Raw genomic sequence first — 27,468 nt, 5'->3', positions numbered from 1 at the left:
ACCCCCGCCCTGCAACCAGTCTTCAGGGCAAAGATAAAAGTATGTACAGGGGCTTTGGGATTTTCCTTCTAGCCAATTTTACTCTGAAAATTTCTTTGAAAGAAAAAATAAAAATAATCCAGAGACTGATATTTATTTAAGTGACCAATTCCCCAAACCCAATGCCCTGGAATTCTGTCCTGAGAGCCTTGCTGTCTGGGGCCTTTTCCTGCCAAAGGGCCTCAGGTGGGGGCAAACACTAAATGAAGATGTGAACTGGCCTTGGATGTAAGGGTACCCAGCTTTCTGTTTATTAGAAAAATGAAAGGTAATCAGTCTCTGTGCAGAAGGAAACATGTAAGGAGATATATATACACACACACGTATATGTATATATATTAACATGAAAGCTAGTATTTGTTGATCATCTAGTAGGCCATACCCCAAATAATCCACACAACAACTCCATGAAATGTGTGCTATTATCATTCCCAATTTTGCTGAAGGAATAAACATGGAGGTTAAGTAAACTGCCCAAGGTCATACAGCTGGGAGGCAGTGGAGCTGGGACTTGCATTTAGGCAGCTGGATGCAGGAATGGAGTTTCTATTATCATTACTCACCCTGGACTTGTTTGTCAAGCCCACATTTAAAAAAATCATATCAGAAATTCTGAAAATCTGATGGCAAAGGAAAGTGTTTGATGGCTTTCGGTTTGATGTTTGGTATTAAAAAAAAAGAGTTAAGTCCAATTCTCAGATGTGGAAGATATAAGAAGATGAAAAAGATCAAGAATGAGTTAAACCAACTTTTCTCTATCTCAACCCTACTATCAGTTCAGTTCAGTTCAGTTGCTCAGTCGTGTCCGACTCTTTGTGACCCCATGAATCGCAGCACGCCAGGCCTCCCTGTCCATCACCAACTCCCGGAGTTCACTCAGACTCACGTCCATCAAGTCAGTAATGCCATCCAGCCATCTCATCCTCTGTCATCCCCTTCTCCTCCTGCCCTCAATCCCTCCAGCATCAGAGTCTTTTCCAATGAGTCAACTCTTCGCATGAAGTGGCCAAAGTACTGGAGTTTCAGCTTTAGCATCATTCCTTCTAAAGAAATCCCAGGGCTGATCTCCTTCAGAATGGACTGGTTGGATCTCCTTGCAGTCCAACGGACTCTCAAGAATCTTCCTCAACACCACAGTTCAAAAGCATCAATTCTTCGGCGCTCAGCCTTCTTCACAGTCCAACTCTCACATCCATACATGACCACTGGAAAAACCACAGCCTTGACTAGACAGACCTTTGTTGGCAAAGTAATGTCTCTGCTTTTGAATATGCTATCTAGGTTGGTCATAACTTTCCTTCCAAGGAGTAAGCGTCTTTTAATTTCATGGCTGCAGTCACCATCTGCAGTGATTTTGGAGCCCAATATAAAGTCTGACACTGTTTCCACTGTTTCCCCATCTATTTGCCATGAAGTGATGGGACCAGATGCCATGATCTTCGTTTTCTGAATGTTGAGCTTTAAGCCAACTTTTTCACTCTCCTCTTTCACTTTTATCAACAGGCTTTTTAGTTCCTCTTCACTTTCTGCCTTAAGGGTGGTGTCATCTGCATATCTGAGGTTATTGATATTTCTCCCGGCAATCTTGATTCCAGCTTGTGCTTCTTCCAGCCCAGCATTTCTATGATGTGCTCTGCATATAAGTTAAATAAGCAGGGTGACAATATACAGCCTTGACGTACTCCTGTTCCTATTTGGAACCAGTCTGTTGTTCCATATCCAGTTCTAACTGTTGCTTCCTGACCTGCATATAGGTTTCTCAAGAGGCAGGTCAGGTGGTCTGGTATTCCCATCTCTTCCAGAATTTTCCACAGTTTATTGTGATCCACACAGTCAAAGGCTTTGGCATAGTCAATAAAGCAGAAATAGATGTTTTTCTGGAACTCTCTTGCTTTTTCCATGATCCAGCGGATGTTGGCAATTTGATCTCTGGTTCCTCTGCCTTTTCTAAAACCAGCTTGAACATCTGGAAGTTCGCGGTTCATGTATTGCTGAAGCCTGGCTTTGAGAATTTTGAGCATTACTTTACTAGTGTGTGAGATGAGTGCAATTGTGCGGTAGTTTGAGCATTTTTTGGCATTGCCTTTCTTTGGGATTGGAATGAAAACTGAAGAATGAGTTAAACCAAGTTTTCTCTATTTCAACCTTACTATATCCTCCCCCAAAGAGAAAAGAAGCAAGATAAAGAAGGAGGAAAAGTCCTTGATTTGTCACCTTTTCAAACTTTTAAATGCCTGGCCTTACAAATGTAAAAGAAACAATGCAAAGTAGTTTTTGAAGCTGAGCAGAAAGCAGCAGAACCCAGCAAGCTGTGTGCTTCGCAGGGCAGCCTGCTGGCGGCTGTGCTGGAGTGTGGGAGAATCTTTGTGAGAAGGACATGGGAACATGCTCAGCATCCCAGGATAAAAGACTTGTTAGAAGAAAGGCGCCTCTCAATGAATGGTGCGCAAAATGGGCTGGAAAACAGGGGAAACGGGCCCTCTCCATGAAAAGCTGAGAAAGTGTCTTTTTTGTTGATTCTCTCACTGCAAAGTGCTGCCCTCCCCCTCCTCTGTCAACCCACTCGACCCCTTCCCGGGCTCATCTCCCTGCGCTCAGAGAAAAGGCTCCTTGTAATCCCATCTGCTGGCTGCTCATCCACACTCTTTTATCTCTGCCCAGGGCTGGCAGTTGGGCCTGGGTTTCAACTGCCAGAAATTTTGGGTTTCACATTGAATCTTCCCAAGATGGGCATCTGAGAAATGTCAGTTTACATCAAAATTGCCTTCCTAGCAAATAGCCAGAAAGCCTTCTTTTCCTTTGCAAGGTCAGGAAAGAATTCTCTCTTGGAGATCATGCCAATACAAACTCCAATCCACATTTGGGCTGATTGATTGGTCTTAAAGGGACAGGGACTACTTCAGCTTTATGCTTGAAAAAGAAAAGAATTTTAAGTTAAAGATGGAAAATTAGTAATGTATCCTTTTTAGTAGTGCTTGGTGTAACAAGGAATACTGTAGTGTAACAAATTCTTAAGAATAGGGTTTGTGGATATGGTTAGAGAGAGCAAATAATCCTTTGGATAAAGTCATAAAAAGAAGAATCTTTTTGAGAAATTTCCCTGATATTTAGAAAGTTCTGAAAGAAAGGAAGCAAAGCATTCTTTGAGACAGCTGATGGGGCTCTTTACTGAGTGTTAGAAAGGCTACGAGAAACTGGGAGAAATTGATTTTTTAATGCTGCAGGAAACCTCTGCTCAAAATAATTTCAAGCACTGGCACCTCTGTCCTACCAACTAGACTCTGGCTTCTTGCAGAGGGAAATCCTGGGTCAAGATGGACAGGCTGTGTGACTCTGAAGGACTGGTGTCTGTGTGGAATGCTGCTGCTCTTCAGCGCCAGGTCTGAAAACAGCAAGGCATCTGAAGGCAATAAAGGACCCTATTGGCTGCCTGCCCCCTTCCATGGTTGTCCTCTGTTAGGTGGATTTTTATCTAGGATATGGGAGGCTGAGAGGCTAGGAAGAGGAGAGGGGTTAGGAGATGGGAGTTGGGAGGGTTGGGAAGGTGGGGGTGAGTGGGAAGCAAACAATAAAACCCCTGGCGTGGCTGAGTGTGGCCATCCTAGCCGCTACCTTAAGGTGATGGGCTTGAAGTTTCACACAAAGATACTGTTAGGTTTTGAAGCCCCTGGCAGCTCTCGTTCCACCCCTATTTTTTTTTTCTCCTTTATATAGAATAAGCAAGCATCTTGCTGCTGCTGGTCTTTAGTTGCTGCTGCTGCTGCTGTTTAGTCGCTGTATCTGACTCTTGTGACCCCATGGACTGCAGCTTCCCAGGCTCCTCTGTGCATGTAATTCCCCAGGCAAGAATACTGGAGTGGGTTGCCATTTCCTTCTCCAGGGGATCTTTCCTGACCCAGGGATTGAACCCATGTCTCCTGCATTGGCAGGCAGATTCTTTATCACTGAGCTGCTAGGGAAGCCCAGTAGCCTTAACAGCTTTTTTTTGTTTGTTTGTTGGTTTTTTCTGTCTTTCAGCAATATCTCTAGTCCCCAAAGCTAGCAAGGCTGTTCTAGAGTATAATAAAAATGAGACCTAACACTCTAGCTAAAAACCCTGCAGAGGACTGCCTGTCACCCTCAGGGTATGATGCAATCCAAATCGTGGCTCAAATGCAAGAAGACTGTTATCATCTAGAGAAGGACATTTCTAAAGGTAAAGTGAGTGCAGCACAAATTATGCCAGGGCAACGGATATACACAGAGGCTGTCCCCAGCAAATCAAGGCGTGGACTCATACCTGTGGTATCTGGCTCCTGCCTGCCCCCTCAGCCTCTTCTTATTTTCTTCAACCCTCTGCTCTCTGCTCCATCTAGGGTGGATTCCTTTTGCTCCACGTGCCTTTTCCACTTACGGGCCTTGATCAATCCTTCCTGTTGCACTTTCCCTCAGAGTCCTGCTCTGCCCAGAGAAGCTCCCCATGGCTACATGACAAAGCTGGACCCATGCTGGACCACTTGTTTTCTGTCCCAAGGACCAGAGGTGACAGTCAAAACACATAAGTGCTGTGGGGTAATGAACAAATCAAGGAACAAATGAATGCAAGAATTAACAGTAATCTCCCTCTGTCTTAGCTAGCTAGGGACGCTATAACAAATTAGCATAGTGGGTAGCTTACATAACGGAAACTGGCTTTCTCACAGTTCTGGAGGCTAGAAATCCAAGATCAGGATGTCAGCATGGTTGGGTTTTGGAGAGAGCCCTTTTCTTGACCTGCAGACAGCTGCTTTCTCTCTGTGTCCCTACCTGGTAGAGAAAGCAAGGGCAAGTTCTCTGGTCTCTTCTTATAATGGCACTAATCTCATCATGGGGGCTCCACCCTCATGATCTAATACAACCTAATTCCCTTCCAAAGGACACACCTCCAAATACCTTTAGGGCTTCAACATGTGAATTTTGAGGGGGACACAGTTCATTCAGTGGCACACTGTATTTCTCTACATAAATTAAACTATATGTTGAACAAATCTGCTTACTGAGTGATATGTTACAGTATAAACTGTTCCAATAATTTCCAAGTTACTTCTTAAAAACTATTTTAAAATAATTATGGATTCACAGGAAGTTGCAAAAATAATACAGAGAGGCCCTGTGTCCTCTTCACAGAGTTTCCTCTCATGGAAACATTTTACAAAACTCTAGTATGAAATCAAAGCTGGGGCATTGGTGTTGGTGCAATCCATAGAAGTTTTTTCAGACTCTATCAGTCATACAAATACTTTATGTTTGTGTGTATAGTGTGTGTGTGTGTGTGTGTATGTATGTGTGTGTGTATGTATGTGTCTGTGTTGTTGTTTAGTTGCTAAGTCTTGTCTGACTCTGCAACACTATGGACTGTAGCTCAACACCATGGACAGGCTCCTCTGTCCATGGATTTTCCTGGCCAGAATGTTAGAGTGGGCTGTCATTTCCTTCTCCAGGAGATCCTCCCAACCCAGGGATCAAACCCATGTCTCCTTCATTGGCAGGTGGATTCTTTACCACCAAGCAACTTGGAAAGCTGTTATGTGTCTGTAGCTTTATGCAATTATTTCACATGTGTAGATTCATGTGACTATCACCACAATTAAGACACAGGACTGTTCCAGCACCCCAAAGATTTCATGAGCTCTCCTTTTACAGTAAGACTCAATGCATTTCCTCATCATCCCCACCTGTTTCCAACTCTTGCAAGCCTAAATTTGTTTTCCATCTCTGTAATTTTGTCATTTCAAGTATGCAGTATCAATGTAATCAAATAGTATATAATCTATTTTAAAATCACACAGTATGTTATCTGAAGGTTAAACATAGATGGTGTGGTCTTATCTTTCAAGCGGAATGCTACTAGCTAAATGTGTGTCTTCTGGGTTATGATTTGACCGAGGAATCTGCACTGATGTTTCCAATGACCTCCTCATTACATCAGTAGCGGTGAGGTACCTGGCCTGTTTTGTCCTGGTGAGGGATGCTACCTGCACATTCAGGTGGAGCACATATGTGGATGCCAGAGCTTCCCATGTACTCAGGAGAACCTGTGACAACAGGGGCACCTTCCAAGTCCCTTGTCTTGCTACCTGCGCCCCATCCCCAGAGACACAGCCCATCCCAGAGTAGCAGGTGGGCACTGCCAAAGCACTCCAGGTCCTGTTCAGGCTCTGAACATATCTGGACTACAGTTAAAAAACAAACAAACAAAAAAAAACTTACACTTACCAGTCAGTACAGAAATCATTTCATCATTCTAATAATTTTCAATTGCACTTGTGTACATTGACTAACCACCACCTTTGTAATGTCCTGTTCCATGTCTGTCCTCTAACCGCCTCGAAATCAGATACCTCCTGGTGCTTGTCATGTCACCAGCGCCTACCTCCATGTCAGCACACAGTAGGCACACAAAGCATTTTTGCTGAATGAGAAAGTGGGAATATGTTTTGTAAATAGCGTGTTAAATCTAAACTGATTTCTCTTAAGAAGAGACTATTTATTCCTTGCCTGAAAGATGCTTTCCCCTCAAATTCCAATGGAATTTTTTTTAATTAATCAAGAAAGATGGGAATGCACCAGCAGCTGCTAGTCTAAATGGCCTAGTTATGGTGTTCTCAATGCCTCCTGCCCTCCTGACTATTTTGAAATAAGCACAGGAAATTACGTAAATTGGCAATAAGAGTCCAACAGTTGGGATCGGGGAGGTATGCATATTTGCTTTTCCAATTTTCTGCTCCCCTACCAAGCGAACACATGGAGCTTTGACCCTCCATATGTTTTTAATGCGTGTCGGAGATAAACGTTCCAGCAAGTTGGAAGCAACAGGTTGAGTGCTCCCCCCCGCCCCTTGACTCCATCTGAAGCTGCTTCAAGCAGGCTGTGGACCTGAGGGAGAACAGAACAACCTCCTACAGCACTAGGCCTCAGAAAGTTCTGGACTCCTACCCTGCTGACTGGCTTGTGCACAAAAATTCCCCTGACTTGCAGGGTTGGACTAGGGAACCCTTGCCCCCAGCACCCTGTGTTAGCCTCTCATGGCACTGGCTATGCTGTACTGGAATCACTGTTTTGTGCTCTGTCACCCACATCTGGTTATAAACCCAGGGGAGATAGGACCATGTCTGTCACCTTCTCCACCTTGTCCCCAGCATCTGGCTTAATCTCTGACCCAGAGTAGGGCTCAGAACATATTTGTCAGATGAATGAATGGATGATGAGAAGGGAAACAGGAGCATTAATCAGAGCCTTACAATTGCCAAAAGTCCCCTGGACTTCTGGCACTCATATCATCTGGTTCTTATTGCAAGAATAAGCAGAGACCATTGGCACTGGCCCTATAATTCAGGGGTTCTCAGGTTCGTCTGTGCATTAGTCACCTGAAGGATTTGTACAAGAACAGACTGATGGTCCTATCCCCAGAGTTTCTTGTTTCCTGTGTCAGGGCCTTGACATCAGCATTTCTAACACACCTCCAGAGGATGCTGCTGCAGTTGCTCCAAGGCTACAGTGTGAGAACCACTTCGGGAATAAATAGGGGAACTGGGTTGTAACTGCATTTCTTTTAACAATTAGATTTGCACTGCAGGTTTTAAGAAATGGCAACATTACTACCTACAGTGGAAAATCAGCCTTATCAGTTACAGTGTGATCTAAAGAACTTAGGAACGTATATCTTTGACCACGTGATAGACAGACAGATGGGCCTTTCATCAGTGTGCTGCTGCTGCTGAGTCGCTTCAGTCGTGTCCGGCTGTGTGTGACCCCATAGACGGCAGCCCACCAGGCTCCCCCGTCCCTGGGATTCTCCAGGCAAGAACACTGGAGTGGGTTGCCATTTCCTTCTCCAATGCATGAAAGTGAAAAGTGAAAGTGAAGTCGCTCTGTCGTGTCGGACTCTTAGCGACCTCATGGACTGCAGCCCACCGGGCTCCTCCGTCCATGGGATTTTCCAGGCAAGAGTACTGGAGTGGGGTGCCATCGCCTTCTCCATTCATCAGTGTAGATTCCATATTTAAAAGGCAAGTGTAGGAAAGAGCATGGATTTTGGAGCCAGTAGGACCTGACTGAATTTCACTTCACTGCCAAGTGGCAGGAGACCCTGGACGAGTTAATGCTATCTAAGGGTCTCAGAATATCCATCAGGAAGGTGCAGATAGTAAAAGATTCTTTTCAAAGTTGCTAGAAAAAAGAGTTAAAAAAAAAGAAGAAGAAGAAAAGTATTCCTACTAAAAAAAGATCAATTGGATTATGGGGAAAAAAAATCGTCAATTTGTATAGCAAGGGCTACAGTGCTTTTTGAAGCTATTTGGCTCCTGAGTTTTAGGTAGTGAAGGTTTTATTGGAAATTTTTATTTGGTTATTGAACTTAGATAGTAAGAGTTTGGGCAGAGAAAGATATTTATACATGTAAGGAGACATTTTACAGAGCAGATGCTCAAAAAAAAAAAAAAAAAGGTACAGAGGTATAACTCAAGATATTATAGATTTGGCTCCAGATTACCACATTAAAATAAGTATAGATAAAGCAAGACACACGGATTTTTTTTGCTTTTACAGTATGTATAAAAGTTGTATTTACAGGCTACTGTAGTCCATTAAGTGTGGAATAGCATTATGTCTAAAAGAACTAATTATAAACCTTAATTTAAAAATAATTTTCTTGCTAAAAAATGCTAACCATCCTCTGAGCCTTCATTGAGTCCTACTAAAAACATGAAAAAGTCACTCATCACAGAAGATCACCATAACAAATACACAATAATAAAAAAGTTTGAAATATTGTGATAGTCACCAAAATGTGAAACCAAGACCCAAAGGGAACAAGTGCTGTTGGAAAGATGGAGCCAATGGACTTGCTTGATGCAGAATTGCCACAAACCTTCAATTTGTAAGAAACCCTATCACTGTGAATTGCAATAGAGTGATATATGCCTGTAATAGAAAAATGAATGCAAGAGAATAATGTGTGGGTAAGAAAGTGGATACAGAGTGAAGTAAGCCAGAAAGAAAAACACCAATACAGTATACTAACGCATATATATGGAATTTAGAAAGATGGTACCAATAACCCTGTATGCGAGACAGCAAAAAAGACACAGATGTATAGAACAGTCTTTTGGACTCTGTGGGAGAGTGAGGGGGTGGGATGATTTGGGAGAATGGCATTGAAACATGTATAATATCATATAAGAAACAAATCGCCAGTCCAGGTTCGATGCAGGATACAGGATGCTGGTGCTGGTGCACTGGGATGACCCAGAGGGATGGGATGGGGAGGGAGGTGGGAGGGGGGTTCAGGATGGGGAACACGTGTACACCTGTGGCGGATTCATGTTGATGTATGGCAAAACCAATATAATATTGTAAAGTAACTAGACTCCAATTAAAATAAATAAATTAATTAATTTTAAAAAAAGAAAGTGGATAAATCATATGGGGAAGATCTCCATTATCTGAGTATTCATTATTTGAGAACTTGCAGGGAACAAACTGTGAAGGGACACTGAGATCATGGTAACATGAAAAATATCCACCAATGACACAACTATTTCAAAATTTGTGCCGACTTAAAATCTTCCTTGCTTAGCATCATTTTGCTCATTTGGCCATAGTGTTAGTTGGTTCCCCTCTCTTACTGTCCTTTGGGTGCCCACCGGTGAACAGCAAATCTTACAAACAACGTAAGACTTCATAAACTAGATGAAAAGATGTTAGAGATCTGTTCAAGGCACAAAGAAAGAGGGATCTAGCAGAGTTAGACAGATGTACACCTGAATAAGAGGAAATCCAGAAGGATGGTGTTTTAATGTTTTCAAAAGGTAATCATTTAGCTATCAAAGGGCTGTGTGAAATACTGAAGAAATGAAGGAGCCCTCCAGTACTTTTGCACAATAATGGGCTCTTTTTGATAAAACTGCTGAGTTCAAACAAGAAGTGATGATACTATACTTTGTTACCACAAATTTTGTCAGAAATACTATGTTAACACACACACACACACACACACACAACCCACATGATTCTTGCCTTTTGTAAGAATCAGTATATACTACAATTATGACCCAAGTTAAGGGTCTGCAGACTGTAGCTCGAGAACCAAATCTGACCCATCACCTGAGTTTGTAAACAAATACTAGAGCACAGCAATGCTCATTCATTTGCTTATTGTCCATGGTTGCTTATATACTTCAGCTGAAGCCCTGAGTAGCTACAGCAGATATCCCATTGTTCACAAAGCCAAAAATACTTGCTATCTGGCCCTTTACAGACAAATTTTCCTGACTTGTGATCTAAGTTTTTTTTTTTTTTTTTTAATAAACTTTTCCTTATTTTATTTTTATAAAATATTTTTCTAATAAAAAATTTTCCCTCCACTCTTTCCAACAGCATTTTGATTTCTAAGTTGATTTATTCTAGGTGATGCTTACCCCCACTTCTCCTCCCTGAATTATCCCTAGCTGATGAGGCCACTCTATAATTCAGACAAAACGTGGTTATTCATAGAAATAAATCATTGCTAGTTCCTAACTTAAGAATGCTCAGAACCAGACTGATAGTGTTTGAATCGCAGTACCATTCTTCCTACCGTGATCCTCTGGGTCTCAGTTTCCTCTTCTGTCAAATGAGTTTAATAGCATTAACTTTGCACAGTTAGGGACTAAAACAAGATAATGAAGGTCAGGCTCTCATCCCATCACTGGAGCACAGTGTACACACACAGTGGTCGCTTTTGTGATTTCTATGTGTCTAATTTCTCTTTGGTTTGGAATGGCAGTTCACACAGCCTAGATTCTGAGCTCTGAGTTCCTCCAGGCATTCTCTGAGTTGCTTGTTCTAAGGCCCTCCTCTAGCACTCTGGTTTATAAAGTCCTACAAAGAGTGGAAGCAAGTTCTTTACCAAACCAACCAGTCTGCTCTGCTAGAAAGAGCAAGGCATGAGTGAAGAATTTATCATCACTTTTAAAGGTGTTTCCTTTAGTCAGCTGATGTCATAAATATCGGCAGCAGCAGCCGGGGGGAAACTTTTCACAACAGTCCAACTCCAGCAGAGGGAGAGAGCCCAATACAGCCTCTGCATATAAATACTCCCAGATGCTCTGACTTCAAGAGGGGCGGCATTTGTCATCAGGAGAAGTGGACAAACATGACAGCTGTACAGCAGTTATGGTAATGAGGGTGGTAATCAGCAGGCCAGGGGAGAGCAAGATGATTTCCTGACCAGATCATGGGGGAGGAACAACACTGGCTCTAGTCCTCCAGACCACATCCTAGCGTACTCGAAGGAACAAGCCTTGTTATGTTCCCCTGGGCAGCTTCTAAGTCAGCATCGCATAATCCCACCTTTTTATATTCCTGCCTCTATGTAACTTCTTGCCCCTGAGTATGTACTGCTAGGGACTTGCTTCTACCCAACGGAAAAAAACGATGGGATAGCACTTCTGCGATTAGGCTACAAATGTGTCTAGCATTCGTCTGTCAGCAGACTCTCTCTACTGCCCTCTCAGCTTGTCCATTTTCATGAAATAAGCTGCCATACAGAGAAACCCACCTGTTAAGGAACTAAGGCCCAACAACACTCCAGGAACTGGAGTTCAATTTTGTCAATCCTGTTGACAACTGTGAACAGTAGATTCTTCACCAATTGAACTTTCAAATGAAAGCCCACCCTGGCCTGGCATTTTGATTCTAGCTGTGAGAGACCCTGAAGCAAGGACCCAATTAAGGTATGCCCAGATTCCTGACCCACATGAGGTATAGGATAATAAACATGGGTTATTTGAAGCTACTTCATTTTAGGGTAGTTTGTTATGCAGCAGTAGATTGCTAATACAGATTTCTTTCTTAACGTTAAAAAGTACACAAATGTACATTTCTGCTGAGAGTTGGTGATGAGTTAGATTGTCACTAGTTGGTTTTCTCTTAGTTTGAATTCTTCAAAAACTGTGTAGATAGGTTAATCTGCCTGAAGAATACTTCAGATATTACCCTTCCTCTATTTAAACACCTTGATTGACTTTTATTGATTGAAGGAAAGAAGGACTACTTTTGCAAATGTCATTCAAAGCTACCCTGAATATCTACTTTCTTCCAGCTGCTAGAACAATCTTCCTAAAACACCGATTACTATTAAAAGAAAAGAAAACTCAAACAACTCAATCAAAATATGGGTAGAAGATCTACATTGGCATTTCTCCAAAGAAGACATACAGATGGTCAACAATCACATGAAAAGATGCTCAACATCATTAATTATTAGAGAAATGCAAATCAAAACTACAATGAGGTACTACCTCACACTGGTCTGAATGGCCATCATCAAAAGTCTACAAACAATAAATGCTGGAGACGGGGTGGAGAAAAGGGAATCCTCTTGCACTGTTGGTGGGAATGTAAACTGATACAGCCACTAGGGAGAACAGCATGAAGGTTCCTTAAAAACTAAAAATAGAACTACCATATGACCAAGCAATCCTACTCCTGGGCATATACAAAGAGAAAATCATAATTAAAAAAGATACATGCACCCCAATGTTCATTACAGCACTATTTACAATAGCTAGGACATTAAAGCGACCAAAATGGCCATCAATAAAGGAATGAATAAGAAAGATGTGGTACATATATACAGTGGAATATTACTCAGCCATTAAAAGGAACAAAACTCGGTCATCTGTAGAGATGTGGCTGGACCTAGAGACTGTCATACAGAGTGAAGTAGGTTAAAGAAAAAGAAATAGTGTATATTAATGCATATATGTGAAAGCTAGAAAAATGGTATAGATGATCTTATTTGCAAAACAGAAATAGAGACACAGATATAGAGGACAAAGGTATGGACACCAAGGGAGGAACAGGGGGAATAGGATGAATTGGGAGACTGAGATCGACGCATATGAGGACTGACAGGATGGATTATCCCATGTAGCCAACTTATGCACTGTGCCATCTCCTGTCTCTTCTTTTCCTCCATCCATCTTTAAGACACATGCTTTCTCTTAACCTCCATCGTCTTTCTCCTCTCTGGAAAATTTATACTTAAAAGATTCAGCTAGATTATCAGTGTAATCAAGAGGAAAAACAAAGAACCTCAAACATACTCATTTCTTTAGATCTGCATAGATGAACTTTAGAAGGATCCAGAAGCAACCAGTGGCACTGGTTGTGCTGGGTGGCAGGTGGTGGGGTGGGTATTCAGTAGGCTTAAGAGATAGAGGTTGGGAGAGAAAATTTTCACTGTATATCCTCTGGTATCTTTGTAATTTTCTAGCATGTGAGCACATTGACTTAATCAAGCACCAAAGAAAACAGCTACAATGAAGGAAAGAAAGTTAATTTCTTGACTCATCCTTATTAAGAAGCCTTATTTCCCCACACTGAGTTAATCATGGGATGACTTGCTTACTTATCTGTCAACCCCTCTAGTATCTGAGATTGTAGGTTCATTCCTTATTCACTCCTTATCCCCATCCCCCACTGTCTGGTGCAGTGTCTGCTACTTCACAGGTCCCTGAAATATCTGAGGAATAAAAGAGCTGTACTTCCTCACCCCTCCCTGGGCAGATACGAACTACCTCCCTGTGAGCTCTTACTGCGTCTGGACTGTACCCTACTGATTCCTTTGCCTATATTTTCTTTCCCCCCATCATTTCATTTTTGATTTATTCTTATCTTTCAAGACCCACCTCAGATTTCACCATAGGAAGTCATCTTCTCCTTCCCTGAAATCCAGTAGCATGACTGAGGAGTTCTACAACTTTTCCGTTTATGTCCAGGGCTGGCAAACTACACCTCCTGAGCCAAATCTGTCTAAGCCTGGTTCTGTGAGTGAAGATCCCATTCTTCTACGTATTGCCTCTGAGTGTTTTCCTTAACAAAGGCAGAGTTGAGACTCTAAAGCCCTGCAGGGCCAGAACGTAAAAAATCTTTGGCCCTTTATAGGAAGAGCTTGTTGATCTCTGATTTATACCTTAATTGTACCTATTGACTATTCTGCTCATTAAAACTCAAATTTGTACTCAAACTCTGTGTTGGATCCAGCCAGACTCATCACCCTGGCAAAAGGCTGCCCCCTCCTCCCTGGAGCCTGCCAAGGGCCATCCCATTGCAGACTTTCCCTACCTCTAGGGCTTCTGGAGTCCTTCCTTGTCTCAGGTTGGAATATGCTCTCCCTACCTCCCTGGAACTCAGCTCACCCCAGATCACTTTCCGATCACTTTCCGAGTCACACCCAGGTCCTCTGCTCAGAGAGGCCTTCCAGGACCACCTCACTGGGGAGGACCAATGCTGATCTTACTGCAACACTGGGCATTTTTACAAGGCAATTGTGCAAACTGAACTTATTTTTATTTATTGGTTGAATTTTTTCTGTCTCCTACCAGACCATGAGGCCTTTGAGGGCAGGCTCATACCTATCTAGTTCCCTACAGTATTTGCAGTGTCTAGCAGAGCAGCTGCCACACACTGCTAAGGACTCTAGGAAACACTGTTTACTGACAGACTAAACAGATGAATAAATGAATACATTTTCATCTCCATAAAAGTGACTACCTGAGAGTCTAATAGGCACTCAAAATTATTTGTTGAACCAATGAATAATGTAAGAGAGGATATTTAGTCATGATAATACTGATAGATGAAAGTAATGCATTGCATGGTTCGCTCAACCTTTTAATATCAGCTCATGGAAAAGAATCCCCACTCCAGTACTCCTGCCTGGAAAATCCCATGGACAGAGGAGCCTGGTGGGCTGCAATCCATGGGGTCGCTGAGGGTTGGACACGACTGAGCGACTTCACTTTCACTTTTCACTTTCATGCATTGGAGAAGGAAATGGCAACCCACTCCAGTGTTCTTGCCTGGAGAATCCCAGGGACGGGGGAGCCTGGTGGGCTGCTGTCTATGGGGTCACACAGAGTCGGAGACGACTGAAGTGACTTAGCAGCATGGAAAAGAATAGTATTCTTCAGCTCCATTTAAATTACTCAGGATAAAGGAAAGAAAGTACACTCTCGAGGGATACACTAGAATATCCTTTGATCATGTGTGTGTATGTGTGTGTGTGTGCGTACGCGCCTGCGTGTGTGAGTGAAAGACAGAGATACACATCAGCCTGTAGGTCTCTCAGTCAAGCTGCTGTCTATAGGCTGGGGGAACAGGAGAAAAGAAAGGACACCACAAACATGCTGCCAGTGGACTGCAAAATCTGTTTTTCCTCAAAACCAGCAGTTCAGAACTTGGAATACTCATTCAATATAGTTTTTAAAGCAACGCTGTTTTGGACCATAAAACTGATGCATGCATTGCAAAAGAATTTAAAAGCTAAACAAAATGTAAACAGGAAAATAAAAATTACCCTTAATCTCGCCATCATGGTTGCCTATTTTTCTCTTGTGTATTTGTGTTTTAAATTCCTTTTCCCCACTTTCTCCTTTCTGTCTCTTTCTGTCTCTCACACAGACACACACACACACACACACGGGATCTATTTAGCATTCTATGTGTTCTGTACACCAACTACGCCTCAATAAAAAATAAATGTGTTTTGACAAAATTTTAAAGAACTGTATATTATTACAGTTAATTTACCCTAATCCCTTGCATTAGTTGTTTTTATTTACTTCTATCAATCTACAACTAATACATAATTCTACAATGAACAAATTTGCTAACTGTGCATTTTCCTCAAGGAGCTTTATAAAAGCAACATTATTGGCCAAAGGAGTATACTGTGGATCGGCACAGCCATATTAATTGTGTGGGAATGATAAAAGTCCACAGTCTTAACCCCATTCATATCTATTTTACCACACCCTCATCAAAGAATTTCACCAAAATTATTACATTGTTAAATACATAATACTTTTATATTTCATTAGAAAAATCAATTAAAATGCTTACCAATTAAATTTTTTTCTATACATTTATTTTCCCTGTTTACATGTCTTTTGAAGCTTAAATATTCAATTATACTTAAAGAATTATTGATATCATCTATGTGCTTGATTATACTTCCAATCAGAAAGAATATTTTAAGTGTAGTATATGGGAATCATTTGCTATAAACAATCAAATGTATATAGGCTGGAGTACTACTATAACAATAAAAATTTGTGATTTAACAGTTCATTTACCCTCCACTGATTTACTGATCCATTTTAACTCTTTGGAGTATGCAACACCTGCATAGAAACAAAAGAATGGATTTGGAAAGCCGAAATTAGGATTAAGGACCAGGTTCTCAGGCAACAATCCTCAAGGTCTGGTGCAAGTACAAAATACAACAAAGTTATCTGGTGGGGCTGTGCCTAGTCCATACCCGCAAATCAGATGATCCTGTTGTCAAAGTCAGGGATCTTAAGAATTGTAACAAGGAATGTTAATAAGAATCTTGCAATTTAGGGATGGCTATAGACTTTCTTCTTTCCCTGACTCTGCTGTGCTTTATCCACAGTCTAGTGAGCCTGTACACATATTCTGAGCAAGATAGCTCTTATTCAAAGAGAATCTTGCAAATGGGACTTGCCACAGGACATGTTTTCCTTTGTTCTATACGACCTATTGACTATACTCAGAGAAGAAGCATGTGTCTTAGAAATATGCTGCTGCTGCTGCTGCTGCTAAGTTGCTTCAGTCGTGTCCAACTCTGTGTGACCCCATAGACAGCAGCCCACCAGGTTCCTCCGTCCCTGGGATTCTCCAGGCAAGAATACTGGAGTGGATTGCCATTTCCTTCTCCGCTAGAAGCATAAGTACAGTAAATACAATACTCAAAGGATGATCCTTAATGTAAGAATCTAAGAGGATGATATGGACTCCTCTCCTGCTCAGGAGTAAGGCTGGTCTTTGACTTAGGGGTGAAACCCCACTGGTCTGGGGGTAAGAATGGGGTGTAATAGGTGAGTAGAACTCATAAAGTAAGGTAGAGACAAACCTTGGAAGAGGAGAGAAAGGTTGGCCTCAGAACACAGGAGATCAAGTCCCAGAGAAATTCTGTAATATATCCAGAGGGAAAGTATCTTTCTGAGCAATATTCTTCAAATGTTACTGCTCATGACTCCTAAAATGCTTCTGAAAAATTATTTATCCTTCATCTATGTTATTATCATAATTTTTATTTGCATTTAATTGGTCAAAACAACAGATATATGCCTTATAAATTTTGGTAAATAATTACAAAACACAAGAAATAAAATTTTAATGGAAGTGTGTATGTTAAATGAGTTTGGGTTTTTCTTCCCTATTAACTCCAGAATACGCCTTATTGTCCAAGTGAGACAGAATTCAGCATCAATTTCACTCCTTCTGCCCGTGCCACCACCCCCCCCCCCCACCTTTTAATCACAATTGTAAGGACTGAAAACCTTTGTTCACATAAGTAGATGGACGTGGAAAGAGTTTTGTTACAGCAACATCACTCAAGTCTTTAAACTCTTCCAAGTCATTTGTCAAAAATTATATGGTGATCTATCATCAAAAATTATTTTTAATGATCAACTGACAACTCCATCAAATCCTTCTTCAATTTTGTTGAAAGCAAAGAACTGAGAAGGATTTGTAACCCAATCACTAGAATCATTCATTTTCTCAACACTAACAGCTAAAGTTTGAATCACTCCTTTGTCTGAAGTCCTGGATTTTTTACCCTGGGGGAATGCACCACAGTATGATTCAAATGGCCAAGAGGTGGGCCTCCCTTTGATAAAAGGGGAAAAAGGCAGCCATGAGAAGGGAAGTGGGAGGGAACCAGCTGGGGCCCGTGGTACAAATCCAGATGCGACCTCCTTGGGTTGCGGTGTCCTGAAGCAGGCCACTCCAGGAGCCCACATTGTGAGGCTCTGGCAGGAGAACTTGCATGCCACATGCATGTTCTCAGAGCAGTTTTAGAAGACCCTAGAGAGGGGCTGATAATCTGGAAATTATTCCTTTAAAATCGTTCATGCAAAGTTGCCCTTAAAAATCTTCATGTCAAGTATCAGAGAAATAGCAGATTCAGGCAAAAATCATCAACGTAGGCTAGAACTAGTGATGAATAGGGCAGTTACTAAACATGAAGATGAAAGATAAAGTATCACTAAATACGACATACTTATAGAGCACAGAAAGTTGCAAACTGTACATGGACAAACAGTGGGTCCCTACAGTGAGGATGCACTGAGAAAAACATAGCATCGTTTCTGATAGTTCTACCTGAAAAGTGTATCTTGAATTGCATCTTGGGGAAATGTTTAGAGAAACTCAAATGGAGGGATGTTCTACAAAATAATTGGCCTATACTCTTCAAAAATGTCCAGACAAATGCAGTATGTGACCACAATTGGATACAGACCTGTAAACCCATTACTGGGAAAATGGGTGAAATGTAAAAGAAGTCTGTAGATTAGAAGGCATCACCATTTCATGGCTGTACAATGATGATATGGGGATAGGCTCTTATTGTTAGTGAAGAGACTTTGGAGTATTAAGGGGTAGTGTGTATTAACTCAGCAATGTGACTTTTTATGGCTCTGAAAAAATATAAGTACATATATTGAAGGAGTGGTAAAACTGTGAGGAACCTGAGTGAAGAATATGCAGGAACCCACTGTACTGTTATAGACGATTTTCTGAAAGTATGAAATAATTTTAAAATAAATCATTAAAACATCTTATTCTCCTGGGGAGCTGCAAAGCCCTAGTTTAAAGATCACCAAATTTTTTTTTTTTTTTTCAGAAACTTCATGGACAAAAATAAAGCCTTCAGGAGTTCAAAGCCAGTGTGAAAACGTAAAAGAATTCATTATAAGTAAGAAGGTCCTCATTGTGTAGTAGGAATAAAATCATGCAGAGATAAGTGAGTGAGTCTCAAAGAAGGGGGAGTAGAGAAGTTCCCTTGTACATAGGTAATGAGTATTTTTCTGATTCTCCTTTTATTTTCCTTTTTCCCCCTAAATTACTACTATGTTTACATAATGAGGGAAATTCATATATTTAGAGGTCTCAAAACTACATCCTGGAAATGACCAAACCGACCTAGAGATATACTTGTTTAGGGTTTTACTTATGACAATGGCTAAAAACACAAAAAAATATTTCCCTACCTGATTTTTTAGAACTAAGAGTTGGTGTGTTTTTAGTATAAGTAGAAAGCTCTCTGGAGTCCATGTCTGGCCCTGAAGTCATGGTACTGCTCAGGGTATAGGGATGGAATGTGCCTTTTTCTCTCCAGCTCACTGGAGGAGGGTGGATGAATGTCATGACTACTTTTGTGCAGGCCCTAGAAAAGAGTTTGAAACAGGACTTAGTGGTTCAAGAGGATTACTGTGAAATGTTCTGCTCTTCATGTAGTTCTCAGAAACCAGAATAAAACTGAACCATAACTGGAGACATTTTCATCTGGAGCACATTGGTCTATAATGATAGGACTTTACTTGACTTTCGTAAGCAAAATTATTCTGGAGAAGTAACTTTTTAATACAATGGTATGTATGTGTGTGTGCATGTATTCGCAGGCACAGTCTGTCCTGTTTGACTCTTTGAGACCCCATGGACTGTAGCCCCTCAGGCTCCTCTGCCCATGGGATTTTCCAGGCAAGAATAGTGGAGTGAGTTACCATTTTCTTCTCTAAGGTAATGAGTTTAAAGTTTATGCAAAGAGAAGGCAGCTGAAGACCCTCAAACCTGAAACAGGCATAAGATAGAAACTAAGCATAGGTCATGCCCATTGATTAAAATGATGACAAATCTTGTTCAGTGTAGCCAACAGAATAACCTGCATTCTGGTCAGGACTGGATTTTCCTCTATGTGTCCAACTATGATATGATCTGATCTCACATGGGCTCTTTCATGCTATGATGTACATTTCTTTACTCTTGGTCCTTACTGTGAAATATCTGCCTCTAATATTTTATAAGTTGATTTCTGCTACTAGCTTTGCTTCCTTCTCATTGACTTTACAAACAATGGCTTCACCATGCCATATTGTAGTTCTAACTACAATCTCTGTTTCTGTCTAGATTCTCAACCTAATATTTTCTCCACTGCACTGACTTGGAATGGTTACTATTTAAATAAGAGAAGGCAAGTTGCCCTTATCTCACCACCTGATTGGTAATAGGCCTCTTGGAGTCCTCTACTAGACAGGATTTTGAAAGTTTTTCTGGGCTCAGTGGGAGAGCACACCATGACTGATTAATGATGTCTGCTATGGCCTCGGGGAGAAATACAATGATATGTTGGTATGTGAGGGTAGGCAGCCTCTGTGGGAATCCCCATTGATCCCTCTCCTGGTATTCTTCTCTTTGAGAGTGGGTGGGACCTAGTGACTTGCTTGGAACCAATAGAATACAGCAAAAGTGATGGAATGTCACGTCTCTGTTTAGGTTATAGAAGACTGTGACCTCGATCTTGCTGGAAGATGCTCTCTTGCTGGCCTTGATGAAGCAAGCTAGCTGCCTTGGTGGAATGGCTCATGTAACATGGAACTGAGGGGGAGCTCCAGACAACAGCCAGCAGAGAAGTGAAAGTCTCAGTCCAACAGTCCTTGAGGACTGGAGGCTTGCCTTCAGACGAGACCCCAGCTGTGGCAAAGACACCTTGATTGGCAGCCACGTCAAACACTCTGAAGTAGAGGATCCAGTTGAACATGCTGGATTCCTAACCCACAGAAACTGTTTGATAATAAATGTGTGTTCTTCCAAGCTGGTAAGTTTCAGGGTAGTTTTTTACATATCAATCAGTTCAGTTCAGTTCAGTCACTCAGTCGTGTCCAACTCTTTGCGACCCCATGAATCGCAGCACGCCAGGCCTCCCTGTCCATCACCAACTCCTGGAATTCACTCAGACTCACGCCCATTGAGTCAGTGATGCCATCCAGCCATCTCATCCTCTGTTGTCCCCTTCTCCTCCTGCCCCCAATCCCTCCCAATATCAGAGTCTTTTCCAATGAGTCAGCTCTTTGCATGAGGTGGCCAAAGTACTGGAGTTTCAGCTTTAGCCTCATTCCTTCCAAAGAAATCCCAGGGCTGATCTCCTTCAGAATGGACTGGTTGGATCTCCTTGCAGTCCAAGGGACTCTCAAGAGTCTTCTCTAACACCACAGTTCAAAAGTATCAATTCTTTGGTGCTCAGCTTTCTTCACAGTCCAACTCTCACATCCATACATGACCACTGCAAAAACCATAGCCTTGACTAGACGGACCTTTGTTGGCAAAGTAATGTCTCTGGTTTTCAATATGCTATCTAGGTTGGTCTTAACTTTCCTTCCGAGGAGTAAGCATCTTTTAATTTCATGGCTGCAGTCACCATCTGCAGTGATTTTGGAGCCCAATATAAAGTCTGACACTGTTTCCACTGTTTCCCCATCTATTTGCCATGAAGTGATGGGACCAGATGCCATGATCTTCGTTTTCTGAATGTTGAGCTTTAAGCCAACTTTTTCACTCTCCTCTTTCACTTTCATCAAGAGGCTTTTTAGTTCCTCTTCACTTTCTGCCATAAGAGTGGTAGATAACTAATATACCATATACATGCTATCCCTCATTTAAGCATTTCATGAACATTACTGAGGAACAGAAAGATGACAGGGGCAGTGCCACACACTTAGCAAACAGTAAGAAAGAAAGAAAGTGAAATTGAAGTGAGTCGCTCAGTCGTGTCCGATTCTTTGTGATCCTGTGGACTGTAGCCCACCACGCTCCTCCGTCCATGGGATTCTTTAGGCAAGAGTACTGGAGTGGGTTGCCATTTCCTTCTCCAGGGGATCTTCCCGACCCAGTGATCGAACTTAGGTCTCCTGCATTGCAGGCAGACGCTTTAACCTCTGAGCCACCAGGGAAGCCCATTAAAATGTGAAAGTTTAAAGTGAAGTCACTCAGTTGTGTCTGACTCTTTGGGACCCCATGGACTGTAGCCTACCAGGCTCCTCGATCCATGAAATTTCCCAGGCAAGAGTACTGGAGTGGGTTGCCATTTCCTTCTCCAGGTGATCTTCCCAACCCAGGGATCGAACCTGGGGCTCCTGCTCTGCAGACAGACGCTTTACTGTCTGAGCCACCAAGGAAGCAAACAGTAAGAAACTGTAGCTGAATTTCAGGGACAAAGTAAAAATATTATAAGATCAACTGCAAGAACTCAAGACATAGCTATCAGAGTGGCGAGGCAAACTGTTCTGGAGAACCCAGCCAACTCTGAATTTAACTATATTTGTCAGCCAGTTCAACGAAGTTCACAACAGTCTTTATTTCTCTTATCCTGAACTTCAGTATGATTCCTTGTTTTTCTCACTTCTTCAGCAGAACAGAGGCTTTATAAGAACAGATGCCCTTTCCCTGGAAAAGAGGGTAACCGGCACAGTGTCTGGCATATACAAGGCTCCCATAATTATTTATTGAATAAATGAACGTCTATGTTTCCTTGACTGTCAATAACTCACAAAATACTGCCATACATCTGAGAAAAATGAGTACTGAAATGGTTATAATAAAGATTTTCTTTACCCTGTAAAGGGAGCAAGTCTTAGTATCTGGCCAATTCACCCATTTAAGGCATCTAATTCCCTGATAAGGTCAGTTAAAAGGGACCTGACTGTAATAAGCACCATAAATTATTCATGGCTAATAACACAGCGCTCAAGGTCAAGTGCAATCTGATGGAAAATCTCTTCACTGAGGAGAAATCAGTTGCTGGTTGTTATCACAACGTTCACAGCCTCTGTTTACAGAGCTTCTCACCTTCTGGTATGTTTGTTCAACAGGGACCACAGCCACTAAGTTCATTGTATGGAAAATAAGGCAATTTCGTTTATCTGACTGCCTGCTTCTCTGCTGCTAGGAATTTCCTTATTCTTGTAAAGGATATTATTTTTGTGTTTGAACTCTTATAAAGAGAGCAGGAAATCAGTTCTGGTATGACAGAGGCAGAATAAGTGAAAAATAGATTATCTGTTAAAAAGAAACACAGAAAGCAAGTATTACCAAACTTCTGAGATGAGCCCTGAACTTGCTTCACCTATAAAATCTAGAACCTACACTGAAGGGATAAGTTTAGCATTAGCTTGGCTGGTAAAATGGCCAAAGGGTGTGTCCTCTTTATTCACTGAGAACAAGAAATGGCAGTTAGGTTTCTCTTGTTGCTCTGTGTTGAGAAGGATTTTGAGGCCCAGTGAAGGAGCCCTATGATTGATTAATGATGGCACAGAGTCTAGAACAGATGTGTTAGTAAGTTTATTTACCAGTCTTAGATTTCTCTAATTAATGCAATTTCAGGGTAAATTGTGACTTGGTGAAATCCAATTATGATTTCTTTTTTAAAAAAAATTGCAATAGCATGACCAGACATCTTTCTAAATTCAAGAAAAAAAAAATTCTCCTCTTTTACCTTAGATTTAAACTTATCTTCAACAGGTTATTTTAGTTTAAGCAAGGATTTCAGGCTCTGAAATGTTACCAGGTTTCCCATGAGGGAAAAACAAGCCCACAAAAAATGAATCATTTTTCAAAGGTGACAGAATCCCCTGATGCCTCTGGCTTGTGTGTTTGCATTTCACCGGAAAGCAATAACTACATGACCACTGGTGATTTGCTTTAATCTTAAGATAAATAAAACCTGTTGGAGCAGAAACTGGGAACAGGGTGGTCAGAGAGTAAACAGCATTGTGAGTACTTTGTTCTCACATTGCACATGATTTCCTTGGGGCATCTAGCCCTTCACCAACCTACATTAGTATACCAGGCCTTTAGAAAACGCCCATGAGACAAAATAGGCTGAAAGGCTTTACAACATAGTTCTCAAACTCATAACATGTAGACTGCACAAAGGCAGTGTGTATTTTCAGACAACCTTGGCCTATAAAACTTTTTTCCTTACTCCACTGTGAAATGTGAGATGGTCTGACACCCTGAGAGCAGGACCACAGGTTCCTTCCATTTGGCAAGTCTACGCATTATCTGGACTTTGTTTCTGCCAGTTTCTACCAGATACATTAGTTGTCTGGAGTCTTCTACTCCTTCCCCTCAAAATATAAGGTGTGGAGCAAACAAACACCTTCTCCAAGAACCTGCCTTCTCTTTATTATTATGTATTTGTGACCCAGCTTGCTGAATTTTCATTCATTCATTTATTCATTCACTTGTTCATTTATATACAAATTTAATAGAAATGTACTGAGATGTGATGCTAGTGAGGTGCTGAAGATATAAGGAGGGAGAAAAGAACAGAGTTAATTATCTTCATGGAAAATATACTCTAGTGAGGAAGACAAATTAAACATGTAAATAAATGATATACTGTGTGTTACAAGGAAATAAATAAGAGACTGAGAAAGAGAAGAGTAGAAAGGTATTTCTGTTTCTAACCTATTGGCAGACTAGATGTTTGCAGAAACTTATCTTAGTAAAGTACAATGATTTTAATGCTTAAGAAAATACCAAAGACATTTTAAGAAATGAATTGCTTTCTGTGCAGGAGAGCAAGGGAACTGCGTGGAGGCCATAAGTGACCAGAAAACAAGAATCATCAGGGAAAGGTAGCTCTGGAGTTTGGCATTTGTCTTAGGTTAAGTTATTTTTCTCATGGCTGACATCCTGGGTCTGAATTAGTCACCAGGAGGAGATAAGAGGGGGCTTTCCCAGTGGCTTGGCAGCAAAGAATCCGCCTGCGGTGCAGGAGACACAGGAGATGCGGGTTCGATCCCTGGGTCAGGAAGATCCCCTGGAGAAGGGCATGGCAACCCACTCCAGTATTCTTGCCTGGAGAATCCCACGGACAGAGAAGCCTGGTGGGTTACTGACCATAGGGTCGCACAGAGTCAGACAGGACTGAGCAACTGAGCACAGCACGTAGGAGAGAGGAGGAGCAAAGGCTTGAACAGAAGCTGGATTTACGGGGCTCTGCATGAGGCCAGGAGAGAAAAGAGAAGGTGTTTGCAGGTTTGGGGCTGGAATCCATACTATCAACAAACAACCTCAGGGCAGACATGTAATTTTAGGCAGTTCTAATGTGGCTGGGAGAAGGAAAAGTCTCAAGTCCTTAGTGCAGAAATGCAATCAGAAACCTGGATCTTAAAGAGTATCAAAAAATGACATTCACAATTAAAACCAATACAAACATTAAGAAACAAAGTCAACATGCATATAATGAGAAACAAGACTACATATATAATTACCCAACTAGTCAGGAGGAAGAAATGGTATTAGGGAAGCCTTGCCCAGTCTGAAACAGAATGCAGTCAACAGAAAGTTTAAAATAAGATTATAGACTTAAATTCAGTATTATAGTATTAATCACTATAAGTAAAAAATAAAATTCAATAAGAAATAAAAGGTTATTGGATGTCATTTTTAAAAAATGTAGCAATAAAGAATGATTAAAAAAATAAAAAGATGAACAGAATAGGTAAGTATTAATCTGAAGAAAATGTGTACCTCTATTTCTAGAAACAAATGCTTCTACAGATAAAGAGGGTCACTAGATTTTCATAAAATTTGCCATCATCAGAAAGACAGAACAATTCCAAACTTATGTTTCTGGTAGTATAACTTCAAAATTCCTAAAGCAAGAGTTTTAGGACCAAAAAAAAAAAAAAATTACCAAGTCCCCTATGATTGCAAAAACTTCTTTATCAATAGGAACCAAAAAATAATAAAGGAAATAAAAATGAGAAGACAGAAGATTTAAACAACACAATTAGTAAGAAAAACGTAGTGGCTATATACAGAACACTATTTCTAACACATTAATAAACTTTTAAATTTTTTGCATACATGCAACATATATAAAATTTGATCCTGTACTGGGACATAAAGAAAGTATCAACAAATTTCAAGCAACTGGTATCACAGAGACAGTGTTGATACTTGATTTATGTCCCAGTTTAGTTCAGTTCAGTTACTCAGTCGTGTCTGACTCTGCGACTCCATGGACTGCAGCATGCCAGGTCTCCTTGTCCAACACCAATTCCTGGAACTTACTCAAACTCATGTCCATCGAGTCGGTGATGCCATCCAACCATCTCATCCTCTGTTGTCCCTTTCTCCTCCTGCCTTCAATCTTTCCCAGCATCAGGGTCTTTTCAAATGAGTCAGTTCTTTGCATCAGGTGGCCAAAGTATTGGAGTTTCAGCTTCAGCATCAGTCCTTCCAATGAATATTCAGGACTGACTCCCTTTAGGATGGACTGGTTGGATCTCCTTGCTATTCAAGGGACTCTCAAGTCTTCTCCAACACCACAGTTCATAAGCATCAATTCTTTGGTGCTCAGCTTTCCTTATAGTCCAACTCTCACATCCATACATGACTACTGGAAAAACCAATAGCTTTGATTAGACAGACCTTTGTTGGCAAAGTAATGTCTCTGCTTTTTAATATGCTGTCTAGGTTGGTCATAATTTTTCTTCCAAGGAGCAAGCATCTTTTAATTTCATGGCTGCAGTCACCATCTGCAGTGATTTTGGAGCCCAGAAAAATAAAGTCTGCCACTGTTTCCATTGTTTCCCCATCTATTTGCCACAAAGTGATAGGACCAGATGCCATGATCTTTGTTTTCTGAATGTTGAGTTTTAAGCCAACTTTTTCACTCTCCTCTTTCACTTTCATCAAGAGGCTCTTTAGTTCTTCTTTGCTTTCTGCAATAAGGGTGGTGTCATCAGCATATCTGAGGTTATTGATATTTCTCCCGGCAATCTTGATTCCAGCTTGTGCTTCATCCAGTCCAGTGTTCCTCATGACGTACTCTGCATATAAGTTAAATAAGCAGGGTGACAATATACAGCCTTGATGTACTCCTTTCCCGATCTGGAACCCATCTGTTGTTCCATGTCGAGTTCTAACTGTTGCTTCTTGACCTGCATACAGATTTCTCAAGAGGCAAGTCAAGTGGTCTGGTATTCCCATCTCTTTCAGAGTTTTCCACAGTTTGTTGTGATCCACACAGTCAAAAGCTTTGGCATAGTCAAATTTTATATATTTGCACTTGTGTCTGTGTGTGTGTAACTTGACAAGTTGTTTAGAAATTCACATAGAAAAGGAAGAACTGGAAAGACATGCCTTTAAAAAGTTGATAAGATTTGCTATAACATATATTAAGTTAAATAAGAGAAAGTAGTATGGGCCCAGGGACTGGCTCACAGAACACACAAACAAAGGGTCCATGTGGAACCAGTGTGGGAAAATAAGACAATTCAATAATTGACATTAGGACACTTAGTTATCCATATGAGGAGAAAAAAAGAAATTGAATCCCTACTTTACAACTTTAATCAAAGTCAATTTCAGATGTATCAAGGGCTTAAATGTGAAATGCAGAACTTTAAGACATTTAAGAAGGAATACAGAAGTTTATCTCTATGACTCTAGAGGTGGGGAATGATTTCTTAAATAAGAAACAAAAAGCACCACCTATGAACAAAAAGATAGGTCAATTTGACTCATTAAAAGTAAAAATTCTGC

General features: G+C 41.1%; 1 protein-coding gene across 2 annotated transcripts in view; it reads right to left on the bottom strand.

The window, feature by feature from the left end:
* LOC123330927 overlaps positions 1–27,468 on the bottom strand; it is a 435,096-nt gene that overhangs the window by 88,354 nt on the left and 319,274 nt on the right. Inside the window, exon 5 of one of the 2 annotated variants that reach the window (XM_044933515.2) lies at positions 16,179–16,226. The exons of the other annotated variant lie outside the window; for it this stretch is intronic. Coding sequence (XP_044789450.2) covers positions 16,179–16,226 — 48 coding nt within the window. The remainder of the gene's footprint in view (positions 1–16,178; positions 16,227–27,468) is intronic. 2 annotated transcript variants of the gene reach the window in all.

This window comes from Bubalus bubalis, chromosome 21 (genome assembly GCF_019923935.1).
Source record: "Bubalus bubalis isolate 160015118507 breed Murrah chromosome 21, NDDB_SH_1, whole genome shotgun sequence".
NCBI lineage: Eukaryota > Metazoa > Chordata > Mammalia > Artiodactyla > Bovidae > Bubalus > Bubalus bubalis.
Note: the sequence above shows the minus strand (reverse complement) of the source record. Positions and strands in the feature narration are given on the sequence as shown.